Consider the following 15282-nt stretch of genomic DNA (forward strand, 5'->3'; position numbering starts at 1 on the left):
TTATGCAAGGATCCTCAAATTGTGTAAACTCTAATGTAGTGGAACCAAGAGTTATCTTTCTTGATGTTCTGTACAGTCTGAGAGTTATTTCTCTTGAAGTGGAACTCTGCTACGTTCAGTTTTTCAGGTTGTGTACGTGCGGTCCTACCGCAGTGCTACACATTTTCATTCCTATGTAACTGTTTATGTTGTTCAAGCCAACCATAAACCTCGGACCATAACTGGGTCCCCAGAAAGGGGTTCAATGTTTAAAATAGAAAAAGCATATGCTACGAAATGTAATGTTACAAGGAACTGCTGTTCAGGTGAGCGATGTGGCCCATGGGCCTCTTGTTTCACTCAGTTTTAGATTTAACAATGTCTAATTATATGACCTGATAACTAATCAACTATAAAGTTTTGATTGTTTGAGGAAATCCATGAATCAATGTTCACCTTAATTGCATAATCTAATGTTGATGCTTTGCAGTAAAATATGGATAAAAATGTCAGATTTTTAGACATAATGTAAATTGAATCAAATACATTTCATTCTTCATTGTAAATCAAATACTGATTATGATACATTTACATTTTAATTAATTTAAAATAAATTCAAATAATTTAATTCTGGTTGTAACGCGGCATTTGATTGGATAGAAAAATTTAGTTAAATTTGTATAACCTGGTTTGCACGTCACAAGACACGTCACAATGCACCAACGTACTAATTCACTTGACGTTACGTTTGAATTTTGAACAGATTTATATCATTTTTAAAAGTAAAACGGACTCAATTTGTACAGCAAATTCCAGAAAATTAAATTATAAGGAATGAACTCAATATCTACCAAAGTTATACTCGTATAACCTGGGTTGGAGCAATTTACGCTTTTTTATAATCCGCTTCGCGGATTATAAAGCGTAAATTGCCCCAACCCAGGTTATACGAGTATAACTTGGGTAGACATTGAGTTCATTTCTTAAATAATTGAGATATTACGTTATAGAATCAAGATATTAATGCTCTAAGGTGCTATCATCTATAAAGTCTTTTCTGGACATATGCATGCTTAGAATTATAATAGTATTGCCAAAATGAGCTCTCTTTAATATTCCTGACCAGTTTGTATGTTTGCCAACTTACTTTGTGGACCCCTTCACAATTATGATATCTTGTTTAATGTTAATTCTACAAGTTGATTTGGAATGATTTGAAAACTGTTATTTTTTTTATATAAATCTAGCTATAGGCATACAACTTTTTTTTTCACGTTCTGTAAAAACTTATTTTGGAAAAATCTTCAAAATCAATTTTCTTTAGATCAACAATGCTACAAACATAGTGTTGTTTTTTGTGGGTGTAGAGTTTTATTTGTAGAGTTTGGTTAGAAAGGAGAAAAAAATTCCCAATTGTTATTTGAGTGTGATTTATATGTATCCTCTTGTAGCTTGCTTAATTTTTGAGAACCATGTATATATAGTATTGACAGTTTGAAACTTTATGGATTTATATACAATTCAATGGTCACAACAATGCTAAAAATCAAAACTTTTAACTTTACAAACTTTTGAATTTTAAAGAAAATATAACAATTATTATTTGTTACATGATTTTTGCATATTCATGTGCTATTAAGCTGCTTGTGGTTATATATGCAGTTTTTACATGTAAGATCTGTTTATTTCTTACTGTTCTTTTAACATTTATACATATTGAATTCATATACATTTGTATTTTCATTTGATATTGACAGTAAGATAATCTCTCTGAATTTGTTTTGTGTAGTTTAATATCTCATTGTACAAGCATTGTTCAGTATAAGACTTCAATTACTACTGCTTTTAAGCATGTATATCAATTTGTACATGTATTTAAATTAAAACAATTGTTCATTGATGTCATTCAATGTAAATAAATTATAATCATTTGATCTAGTCATTAAAGTGAATATTTCTAACTCAATGTCCTTTTTATTTAAATATTTTGGTATCTAATTACTCAACTTACCTTTAAATTAGAATGAATTTGTTAGTTTATGAACTGAAAGGATTGTGGGTAATGGATGGTACTGTGCAATTTTTTATAAAGCATTTTTGGAAAAGGCATTTGAGTATCATTAAATATTTATTTCACATTTTCAGGTAAAATTTTGTTTTGATATTGAATTATGAGTTAAACTATATTCCTTTTTTTCCTATCTGTCCTGGTGGTGTGGTGAAATATGTGGTTTGTTTGGGTCAATTTTTTTTACTTGTTGTTTGGAATCTTATAATAAACCATCTATGTATATTTTAATTCTTTGTATTTTTCAGTGTCATTGTGGTACTATTAATACTACGAATTAAAGTTATCAGTGACTCAAATTACGCAATGATGGGGCACAAACGAATTATGCAAAATCAAAATAACGTAAAATGTTCATGATTTTAATAATACATTGCTGAAAATCATATAAATGTAAGCAATAAGGAATAATTCTTGAAATGTTATAAAGCATATGCACCTGACGTTAAATGTATTTCTTTTTAAAATAAAATTTATTCCCTATGCTATAAAAATATTATTTGTTTTTTGTAATATATTATAATATTATATTACAGGGAATAAGTTTTATTATTAAAACAAATATTTTTTAACGTCAAGCGCCAGTGTTATGAAATGATCATAACGATAGGGGTCAATCAACTCTGTCAAAAAGCCCTTTGGGCCTAATTGGATTTTATCACGCCCGACTATTATAATATGATCACCTCCAAGGGCACTGGAAGTTATTGTAAATGTGTTGTATGTGCATGTATAAAAGAGTCCTTTTTTATACATGCACATACAATATATTAACAATGACTTCCAGTGCCCTTGATCACTTCATAAATCTCAAAAAATTATATTTTATTTCTTGAAAATTAAAATTCATTCCTTTGTTCTATTTATGAAAACTGGATATTTTAAAATTGATTGAAAGAACATCGTTTACATGCAAGTGTACTATAAATACGACCGAGTCATAATTTGTTGTGTTTTTAAGTTGTATAGTACTTTTTTGTTTAAAAAATGCTGTCCATAATTTCTATTCGTAAAATATATCTATTTGGGTAGATTAATAAATGCTCATAAAATGAATGAAGTTTAAAATAAAAGTAAATATTTAGCACATTGTTTTAAGGAAGTACTGTGAAATTACAAAGTAGACAGTTCTGTGTGAAATGAATTACCCCCCCCCCCCCCCCCCCCCAGTAGATCGGGAGTTGATAAGACTAAGACGGATGTAAAAGATGGGCTGATAGAGGATATCATTTATCTATTTCTGATCAATATGATAAAAACAAATACGTAATAAGAGACGTCATTTCTCACGCACGCAAAACCCTGTTCTGCTGTTATTTGGAAATCACTAATGACTAATTTGATTTCAACATATTTTATTACAATTTCTTAATGTTGAATAACACACCTGGCATGAGTTTTACTAAGCTTCTTATCTTACGCAAAAATAATATGTTTTACGGTGCGACCGTTGGGGCGAGCACAGCATGTGGTCAAACAATCAATTATAATAAATTAATAAAATAAAATAAAATTAACAACGTGAAATTTGAATGCCAAAAAATAAAACATACCTATTTTTCAGTAAATTTTCATTATTCATAGTTTATAAGATTTGTTATAATTTATTTATTTATATGTAGAACAATAGTTTAATCTCAGATACAATGTTGTTAAATAATAAAGATTTTAATATATAATTATTCATTGCACTGCATCTCCTCTTTTAAAGTGATTGTGATTATGATTGATTGATTGATTTCCCCCTTTTTTGCAGTAGACATTTTTTCTTAAACTTACATATAAAACTTGACTCATCATAGAGCTCCCCCCATGCTAAATTTTTTTTCATTTTTGTCAATTTATACATAGAAATTGACTTACCATGGATTTGCCCCTCCACTTAAAAAAAAATAATTAATGTTTAATTTTATTTTTAATTTACGCTTAAAAATATTTGCTTATCATGTTAAAAGAACATGGTGTTGCCCCCCCCCCCCCCCCCCGTAAGTTACGATGAATATCTGTTTTACCTTCTTAACTTTAAGTTACGTCAAAAATATCGTCGTAACTTACGACAGCCTATGGGCTACTCTAAGTTAAGAATTTTTCGTATTTTTCTAAATAAATGAATAAAAATGGCCGTCTGCTTATTGTTTATTGAAGTTTTGAGAGAAAATGAAGACAAGGCGATAATTGGGCGATATAGGTTTCCAAGGCGAGTTATTCTGCAGCTGACAGACGATGTCAAAGACCACATACAACCACAACCTTTGAGGTCGCATGCCATTCCAGCTCACATCCAGATAATTTTATGGATATGACCTTTAAAAAAAATAACAGAGGAAATTCTAAATGAAGCTGGACTTATAAAGCATCCTATCAATCAAATTCTTACAAAATATTAATATCATAAAACATCACACTCATGATATTGATAAAAAAAAATACACTTACTATGTTGGTTATGTTCAAAGAATGATTCCGAAAGATATCCTTACAAACATTTCTATTTGTCCATTATTTTGAAAGAAGGATGGAGAGTAAACAAAAGGGCAACAACTGTATTATTACTTCATCGAGTTGTTCCCCTTTAACAAGATTGTGTGTGAACCATACAAATTTAAAGCTGCTTGGTCCGATTTTATATCAAATTTTATGCACGCTTTTAAACGATGGCTATGCTTAGTATATGTATAATAATAGACATTTCAGTAGTTTTACCCATCAATTATGCCAAATTTCAATGAAGAAAAATACGTACAAAATTTGCTAACTAAACAAACGACATTAAAAGGTACCGCGTTATTTTGTCTCATGTTAAATTTCACCCCCGACAACGAGACGGGTATGGTTGTATTACGACTTTGACATCGCTTTAAATAAAGGTCGAAATGATCAGACAAATTACAAATAAACATTTGTATGTTTTGTTCGCTAATATTTCCAAAGTCTGCTTTCTTTACAATCGATGCATAGCATGCGGGTTGAATAACCCCAATCATTCGGGGGACGAAACCAAGCGGTTTCCTTTTCTAAACATTCCCGTGATGCATTTTGGTTTGTTTTTTCGTTTGCCCAAAGAGAAATAATTTTATTTACTTTAAATATTTCTAACTTTGAAAGGAGACTGATACTGCTGGTGTAAATAGGAGAAAGTCCATAACTTTCTAAGATAAATGATTTGTATGGGAAAAAAATTTGATACTGTAATTACAAAAAAATCGGACCAAGCAGCTTTAATTATTTGTACATGTATTGTAATCGGGTCTTGATGCAGATGACATAATAACACCAAGTCGATTTTATAGGGTTCGATTCCTTTTTCAATAAAGTCACCTATTAATATTATCAGCAAAGAGCGATAATTTGATAATTTATATTTAAACTATAAATTCCAAATGATCAGAAATATTTACGGTAATAAATATCAATAAACCTATTTACAGCAATGACAGAAACATATAGTTACCAATTTATGGAACTGAGTGCAGGTCCTATTTACTGGATTTCATATCATGAATCGATCACCATATTCAGTATACAATGAATATCGTAAATTTACTTTACTCCATTTAATTATATTCCTTTTTTCACTATAACTTCTATCAACTTTGTAACTCATGTGCTGTATTTATTATTTGTGTTAGATGTTATTCTTCATGCAATCTCCTATGGGAGGAAATAAAGATAATTAGAATGAATGAATGAACAGTCTGGGCAATTTAATGAATAAAACATTTACATGTATACTCTGTCCCAAGATATTTTGGATTTACATTTGGCTTAATTGCTTGATATTTATAGATACCTCAGGATTCAAACGATGTTCATTCAAAAGTATGAAAAATTTCCAATATTTCTCAGTCAAAACGCCCCTGTTAGCTTATCAGGTTTCAATACAATGCTAAAAAATGTGATGTCTACGGAGATTTTGTATTGCAGCAAGCCCGGATGATAACGTTGAAATATTGCGCGATGTATTCCGAGTGTAGTCCGAATGGAGAAAAGATGTAAACATTCCCCATTATAAATCTCCGTAAGGAATCTGTTTTCGTTCCTGTGAATTATTCCGAGTGAAAAATGATAATGTGTCAATGAAATTATCTTGGAAAATATCCCTTTCAACTATTTCAATTGCTCTTCTTTCACAGGTATCGTCCAAAAATCGTCCAAATGTGCAGCATAAATATCTTGGGACAGACTTTAGCTTTTCATGAAAATTCATTACAAAGTTACACACATATACTTTATTAAAAACATTCACTCTCCATACTTATACGGGTTAAACATATTTATTTATCATTTCTTTATATCGTAAACCTATTCTTTCTCCATTGTTCAAAACAGTTTCGCAGACGATAAAATGTAAATAGCCGCGAAAACGAAAGTGCCCTCTGCGCTTGCGCAGCGTTCATAACTGCGAATATTCACACCTCCGTTATTAGAGAGTTCCATTACGGAAACTTGCGAACGTTCCGTAAGTTAAGGTTACGAGTAAAACTTACGAACACGTTAGTAAAACAGAACATTCTTATCTTTTAAAAGTTAAAACTTACGAAGTTCTTAAGTAATAATATTTTTGCGTAAGATAAGAAGCTTAGTAAAACTCATGCCAGATCAAAAGCCCGACACTTTATCCACACGGCTATGGAGTATTACAAGTTGCTGTCGATAAATCCTTTTAATAAAACAAAATGTTGTTTCAATCAGAAGTCAGCCATTTTGTGATGTGTTATACCAGTGGCATGGCCACGATTTTGGTCCAATTCTATTTTTATGTTTTTATTTACAATGCTTTAGGAATGCATTTCTAATGATCAAATAGAATTTGAGAGTCATTCGTATGGTTATATCAGAGGAGTATCAGTAAAACAGCTAATACTATGTTTATGTTACATCACTAATAATTACTAGCATCAATAGAAGAACTATAATAGAATTGATTTTGTTGAATCTTTCAGCAACCATGTACAAACATTCCATCTTTTGAGTTCTCAACCAGAACTTGCATATAATGCAGGTAAAAATGAGCCTGCTCTTATCACAGGTGTCTTTCAATCTTTTTTGTAAAGGTTAACAATGTTGCATGAACTATTCTTTTGATTTTCTATATACATTGTATATATAGATAAACCTGTACATACATGTATATTATGTATCATCACGTTTAATGTAGAGTCCATGATTTTGATCTTAAATTGTTTGATGAGCGTTTATATTTTTAAAAACAAAATAGACAAAAGACAAAATGCTTCACTGTCAGCTAGATAATCAATAAAATTAATGCTAAGGTTACCAATGTTGCATGAAATATTCCTTTGCTTTTATATACATAGATATACCTGTACAAATATATTATGGACTGTCACATTTAATACAGAGTCAATAATTTTGATCGTAAAGAAGATAGGTAAAGTTAGCTACTAGTATATAACTGGCTACTAGTAACTGGCTACGAGAAGTAAGAAAAGCTAGCTACTAGTAACTGGCTACGAAATGAAGGAAACTTGGCTACAAGTCCAAATGAGAAAACATACCTAGGCTTTCTATTTGTGTTCTTGATATGTACATTGTGCTAATCATCATTAAATTACTCATATTCCTCTCATACTCTCATCGTTAATTGGTGCATTTCGTCTAAAATATTTTTATTTTAGACAATATTGTCCATTTGACTCAAGTAGCTGTACTTATAGATTGAAAATATCAACACGTGTTATTAATTATAACAGTCTATCAGTCATCCGCTTGATTTTCAACAAAATTACTCAGATATCTCTCTTAATCTCGTCAGCTACCAGTGCATTTCGTTTCAACTATCTCTATTTTTATGACAATTTTTGCATTTCATGCAACTCAAGCAGCCGTACATAGAGATTGAAGATATCATCAAAGGTTGTTAATATCAACATTGTTTCAGGTCATCCACAAGATATTCCGATAGAGTTACACAAGTATCTCTCTTTATGTTGTCGGCTACTAGTGCATTTTATTACAAATATCTTTATTGTTTTGAGGGTTTTGTCAACATATCTTAAGTAGCTGTATTTGTAGATTGATGATGTGTACCATGTCTGCTTATTTCAACATTCTGTTAGGTCACCCATCTGATATTACGACACAACTACTCAGCTATCTTTGTTAATCTCGTCAGCTACTAGTGCATTTCGTTACAAAAATCTCCATATTTAAAAATGTCCATATAAATCAAGTAGCTGTACATATAGATTGAAAATAGCTACAAGCGTTGTCAATTTCAATATGTTATCAGGTCATCCAAATGATATTACGACACACTCACTCAGATATCTCTCTTTATGCCGTCAGCTACTAGTGCATTTTGCTAAAAATGTCATTTTTGACAGTTTTGTTAGTATATCTCAAGTAGCTGTATAGCTGTATATAGATTAAAGACATATAACAGTGCTATTAATTTGGACATTCTATAAGGTCACCTACACGATATTATGACACAATTACACAGATATCTCTTTAAATCTCGTCAGCTACTAGTTCATTTGTTACAGATATCTAAATTTTTTAGGGTTTTGTCAATATATCTCAAGTAGCTGTATATATATAAAGTAATGATATGTACCAGTCTTGCTTATTACAACATTCTGTCAGGTCATCCACGTGATATCTCTGTTTATGTCGTCAGCTACTCGTGCATTTCCTAAAAATATCTGAATTTTTGGCGGTTTGTCAATATATCTCATGTAGCGTATATATAGATTAATGATATGTACAAGTCTTGCTAATTTCAACATTTTGTCAGGTCATCCACATCATTTTACGACACAACTAATCAGATATCGCTTACTCTCAGTACTAATGCATTTTGTTACAAATACCTCCATTCTAAACAGTTAGTTCTTATACTTCAAGTAGCTGAATATATTGATTGAAGATATCTCAAAGAATAGTTAATTTGAACATTCTATAAGTTCACCTTCATTATACTTTGAAACAGTTACTCAGATATCTCTTTAAATCTAGTTAGCTACTACTACATTTTGTTACAAATATCTTTATTTTTTAGGGTTTTGTCAACAAATCTCAAGTAGCTGTATACATGTATATAGATCAATGATATATACCAGTCTTGCTAATTTCAACATTCTATTAGGTCATCCACATGATATTACGTCACCACTAATCAGATATCGCTCACTCTCGTCAGCTATTAGTGCAATTTTTCACCTATACCTCCATTGTAAACAGTTAAGTTCTTAAAGCTCAAGTAGCTGTGTATATAGATTGAAGATAAGGAAATGCACTAGAAGGCAACGAAATGCACTAATAGCTGACGAGATTAAGAGAGATATTTGAGTAGTTTTGTCATAATATCATGTAGGTGACTTTATCGAGTATTCAAAAAAACCACACCTGTAGATATCTTCACTCTATAAACAGTATGTTGAAATAAGCAAGACTGGTACCTATTATCAATTTTTATATCCAGCTACCTGAGATTTGTTGACAAAACTCTCAAAAATAAAGATATCTGTAACATTTTAAGAGATATCTGAGTAATTGTGTCATAATATCATGTAGGTGACTATATAGACTGTTCAAATTAATAGAACTGTAGTAGCTGAGATTTAAAGAGATATCTGAGCAGTTTTGTCATAATATCATGTAAGTGACTATATAGAATGTTCAAATTAACCACACCTGTAGATTTCTCAATTTTATATGAACAACTACTTGAGGTATATCAATTAAACGTTTAAAAATGGAGGTATTTGTCACGAAATGCACTAGTAGCTGACGAGATTAAGAGATATATCTGAGTAGTTTTGTCGGAATACCATGTGGGTGACCTATAAGAATGTTGTAATAAGTACTACTGGTAGATACACGGTATCATCATTTTGTATATACACCTACTAAAGATTTGTTGACAAAACTCTCAAAAATAAAGATATGTATGACAACATGTACTAGTAGCTGACGAAATTTTAAGAAATATCTGAGTAATTGTGTCATAATATCATGTTGGTGACTATATAGACTTCAAATTAATAGCACTGGTACATATCTTTAATCTATATATACAACTACTTGAGATATATTGACAAAACCGTCAAAAATAAATATAATATTAGCAAAATGCACTAGTAGCTGACGACATAAAGAGAGATATCTGTGTAAGTATATCGTAATATCTTGTGGATGACCTGATACAATGTTGATATTAACAACCTTTGATGATGTCTTCAATCTTTATCTTATGTAAATAAAGATAATTTTAGCGAAATGCCCTGGTAGCTGACGAGATTAAGAGAGACATCTGAGTTATTTTGTTGTAATATCAATCGGATGTCATGATAGATTGTTATAATTAATAACACTTGTTGATATTTTCAATCTATAAGTACAGCTACTTGAGTCAAATGGACAATATTGTCTAAAAATAAAATATTTTAAACGAAATGGACCAATTACCGATGAGAATATGAGGGGAATATGAGTAATTAAACGATGATATAGTGCAATGTACATATTAGGAACACAAATAGAAAGCCTAGGTATGTTTTCTCACTTGGACAGTAACTAGTAGCCAAGTTTTTTTCATCTCGTAGCCAGTTACTAGTAGCTAGCTTTTCTTACTTGTCGTACCAGTTACTAGTAGCCAGTTACTAGTACATGTAGCCAACTTTTATTTCATTTCGTAGCCAGTTACTAGTAGCTAGCTTTTCTTACTGTCGTAGCCAGTTACTAGTAGCTAACTTGACCTAGTTTCGTAAAGATGGTTTAGATTTTTATGAATAAATCTGGATATACATTGAAAAAATGCTTCAGTCTTAACATGATAAATGAAAAATGCTAAACAATTATGGAAAATAAATTATTTATCCAAAGATTATCTTGCAGTATTAGCGGTGTTCTTTGGTGCTCTAGGAATGTCTAGATTACGTATGAAGTATCTGTGGACACCGTATATGTGTTTTCTAGGCAGTATTGGAATCAGTGATTATAAAGTTGGCGAACCATTCTTTCTCCGTTCAAAACACAGGGAGTCATAGTAAGAGTTTACATGCAGAGTTACAATCTCACTCCTGACACAAATGACTCTGACTTATCTAAAAGATGATTCTGATTTTCAAGGAAAATGCCATACAGAATGTATTTTCATGATGTTTATAAGCTGTCTTTGAAAGTTTGATAAGCTGAATCCAATATTTTATAACATTTTTAAAATATTTATCCAAACTCTATTGCAGTGGTCATTTTAATATTGATTTGGGGTGATTTTTATTTTTCAGATACAAATTGTAAGACATTTCATGACACTGCTGACCTTGACAATATTACTCGCTATAGTAAGTCTGGTTTTATGAATATACAGTAAACATATTATATTTGGCGTGTACGATATTTGGCAGAAATTAGTTTTTGAACAAGTTTATGTGGATTTGAAGTAGCGTATTCCTGAAATTGACTTTTCTTACACATATATGCATGGCATTTAGCGGTGTACTTGATTTTGCGGAAGCCACTTTCCGCCAAAAGCGCTATAAAATAGAATACACAGCCAAACGTAGTACGTTTACCGTAAATGGTTAGAAAGTACATGATTTTTCAAGGATAATTATCAATACAAATTCGCCGCAGTCATAAATAACTCTCATCTTTAATTGAATGGTCTTATTTCACTATAAAGATAATCTTTGTAGGCTCTTCCACCTCTACTTAAAGAATTAGAAGAATTAAAAGAATTTTGGGATCCAGATACTGTGGAACTCATGGAGTGGATTAAGTAAGCACTTTGTAAAAACCTGTACATGTACTAGAAACGTAAACCTGAGTGTTACAACAATTTACACAGATACCAAATACATATATTGATACAAATTTATCTTATCATACATATGATGTAATGGCCATACACAGAATATGTGTCACCTACGGTATTTTTTATAGCAAAATTGGAACAGAAAGAAATTCTTTGGCATAAAAAAATTGTCCCAATTCTAAACTACTTAAATTTTGCACCATTTCTCTTAAATTATCATGCTTCATACATTTAAAAGATATGTTTAATGGAAGACTTTGATACATGTACTATGCTTCTTTACTGTTAAAATAATATGGGTCTTAAACATATTACACAAGTATGCATTTATGTTGACCAAACAAAGTTCACTTTTTATGTTTTGGAGAAAACTCTTGGATTTGAGTCTTATATTAAATCAAAATTTTAAAAATCTTGACATATACTTTTCAATATTGATATTGTTGATATGAATAACTATGAATAGATTGTCAAGAGAATTATGACAAAGAGTTATCCTTCTTGGTTTGTTACAGATCTAATGTGCCAAAAGGTGCAGCTTTTACCGGCAGTATGCAGCTATTAGCCGGGGTCAAACTGTGTACAGGGCGTCCAATCACAAATCACCCGCATTATGAAAATAAACATCTGAGATTTAAAACTAAAGAGGTGAGTGGATCAGAAAAAGAATTCACCATTTGTCAAATGTCTTGTTTTTATTGCATGTATAAAAAGTTTTATGGTGGTAAATACCTAAATAAAATGCACAAACATGTACCGTCCAGTAGATTAGTGATTTAATCTGCTAGTATTGATTATTATTATTAGTTTAAGAATTTTATGATAGGTTTTGATTAAAAACTCCAAGTTCTTTATGCAAATACTTTTGAACATGAAATAAATATTGTTTAATAATACTCCTGTAGATATGTGAAAGTTATTATTGTGAGCTTTTATTTTACGACAGCTTTACCAGATATATGGAAGGAGAACTCCCCAAGATGTCCATGATATTCTAACCAATTACAAGTCCAGCTATATCATCCTAGAGGACAGTATTTGTTTGGCTCCTTCCAAGGGCTGTCGTACTCCAGACATTGTGGACATTGATAATGGAATTGTATGTCGTTTATTGAATTCTTTTAAACCTTCTGTGTTGCCAACTTTATATATACACATAGATGTACACCTGTATATAGGCTTTGATACCTTATATATTGTACATCAGCTGTGACGTTTAATTTACATGTTATAAAAAATATTAATGAAATGATATGTCCATTGTACAGGCCGGTACATGTGCACCAGTGCATTTGTTGATTTTCTTTATGATTAATCTTTATATCAAAGAGGTATAATCAGATTTACAATGATCAAATCCAAGATCCCTTTGCTCTGAATAAGTGAATTAAAATGAATATGTTCTGATAATTTTTAATTTCAGATTCCTGACCACGGTAAAGCAGAACCTGGACTCGTTAAAAGCACTGTGCCAAGATTCTGTGATGAAATACGATATGAATCTCCAGCTTACACAAAATACTACAAGCTTGTGTTTAGTAATCGAACATTCCGTGTTCATAAAGTGTTATAGGAAAATGTCAGTATTTCTTAAATTGTTATTTTATTGGTACCTGATGCCTCCATTTTTTTTTTTGGTTAATATTCTAAACTTGTTTTGTTGTGTTTTTTTTCACTCAGTTTTAGATGTAACAATTTCTGATTATATGAGTTGATAACTACATGTAAAAACTACAATATTTTGATTGTTTGAGGAAATCCATGAATCAATGTTCCCTTTATTGCATAATCTGCATGTATTTGTTATAATGCATTAACTTTCCCTTGTTGATTCTTTGCAATAAATTATGGATGAAAAAAAAGATTTGCTTTAGACATAATGCAAATTGAATTGAATACATTTCATTTTTCATTGTAAATCAAATACTGATTATGATGCATATACATTTTAATTGAGATATTATGTTAATATAGAATCAAGATATTAATGCCCTAAGGTGCTATCATCTATAAAGTTGATATTTTTTTCTGGACATATGCATACTTAGAATTATAATAGTATTGCCAAAATGAGCTCTCTTTAATATCATGATTGATTTGTTTGTTTGTCAACTTCTTTTGTGGACCCCTTTACAATTATGATATCTTGTTTAATGTTAATTCTACAATTTGATTTGGAATTATTTGAAAAATGTTATTTTTTTGCATAAACCTAGCTAGAGGCATACAAAAGTTGTTTTTTTTCACATTTTATAAAAACTATTAATATTGGAAAAATCTTCCAAAATCAATTTTCTTTAGATCAACAAGCTACAAACATAGTGTTGTTTTTTGGGAGTGTAAAGTTTTATTTGTAGAGTTTGCAATTGTTAGAAAGGATAAAAAATTCCCATTTGAATTGTTATTCAAGTGTGTGATGTACATGTAGCCTTTTGTAGCTTGCTAAATGTTTGAGAACCATGCATATATAGTATTGACAGTTTGAAATTATATTAATGTATATACAATTCAATGGTCACAACAATGCTAAAAATCAAAACTTATAACTATACAAACTTGATATTGACAGTAAGATAATCTCTCTTAATGTGTTTTGTGCAGTTTAAAATCTCGCTGTACAAGAATTGTACAGTTTATTGCTTCCATTTTTACTGTGATTAAGCATGTGTATCAATTTGTATCAAATTAAAACAATTGTTGATTTTTGCATTGTAGAGTCAAACATCTCAATTACTACTGTATTTAGTTTAAATTAAAACATTTTTACATTGATGTCATTAAGTGTAAATACATTCTAATCATTCGTTCTAGTCATTAAAGTGAATACTTCTACTTGAATATGCTTTTTATTTTGGTATCTAACTACTCAACTTACCTTTAAATTTGAATAAATGTGTTAGTTTATGAACTGAAAGGATTATGGGTAATGGATGGAACATTGTACTGTGTAATTTTTTATAATGCATTTTAGGAAAGCGCATATAAGTATCATTAAATATTTATTTCATGTTTTCTGGCAAAATTTTGTTTTGATATTGAATTATCAGTTGAACTTTATAAGTATGTTTATATTCCTTTTTTCCTATCTTTCCTGATGGTGTGGTGAAATATGTGGTTTGTTTGGGTCAATTTTTTGCTTGTTGTTTGGAATCTTATAATAAACCATCTATGTATATTTTGATTCTTTATATTTTTCAGTGTCGTTGTTATGGTATTAAGACTACAAATTAAAGTTACAGTTTATTAAATTTCATCAGTGACTCAAAATTACGCATCGTTGGGGCACAAACGAATTATGCAAAATCAAAATAACGTAAAATGTTCATGATTTTAATAATACATTGCAGAAAATCATATTATGTATCATTCTTTGAATGTTATGGAGCACATGCGCCTGACGTGAAATGTATTTCTTTTTAAAATAAAACTTATTCCCTATGCTATAAAAAAT

The 15282-nt window shown here is 30.4% G+C and overlaps 1 protein-coding gene across 1 annotated transcript; it reads left to right on the forward strand.

Moving 5' to 3' along the window:
• The first annotated feature begins 11307 nt into the window (after positions 1 to 11307).
• Positions 11308 to 13452, forward strand: LOC128184293 (probable C-mannosyltransferase DPY19L3). Its single transcript, XM_052853730.1, has 5 exons — positions 11308 to 11358; positions 11713 to 11795; positions 12347 to 12479; positions 12778 to 12930; positions 13255 to 13452. Exons 1-5 carry the CDS (start codon positions 11323 to 11325, stop codon positions 13402 to 13404), a joined length of 555 nt encoding a protein of 184 aa, XP_052709690.1. The 5' UTR covers positions 11308 to 11322; the 3' UTR covers positions 13405 to 13452.
• The last annotated feature ends 1830 nt before the right edge of the window (positions 13453 to 15282 follow it).

The sequence above is a fragment of the Crassostrea angulata genome, chromosome 5 (genome assembly GCF_025612915.1).
Source record: "Crassostrea angulata isolate pt1a10 chromosome 5, ASM2561291v2, whole genome shotgun sequence".
Lineage (NCBI taxonomy): Eukaryota > Metazoa > Mollusca > Bivalvia > Ostreida > Ostreidae > Magallana > Magallana angulata.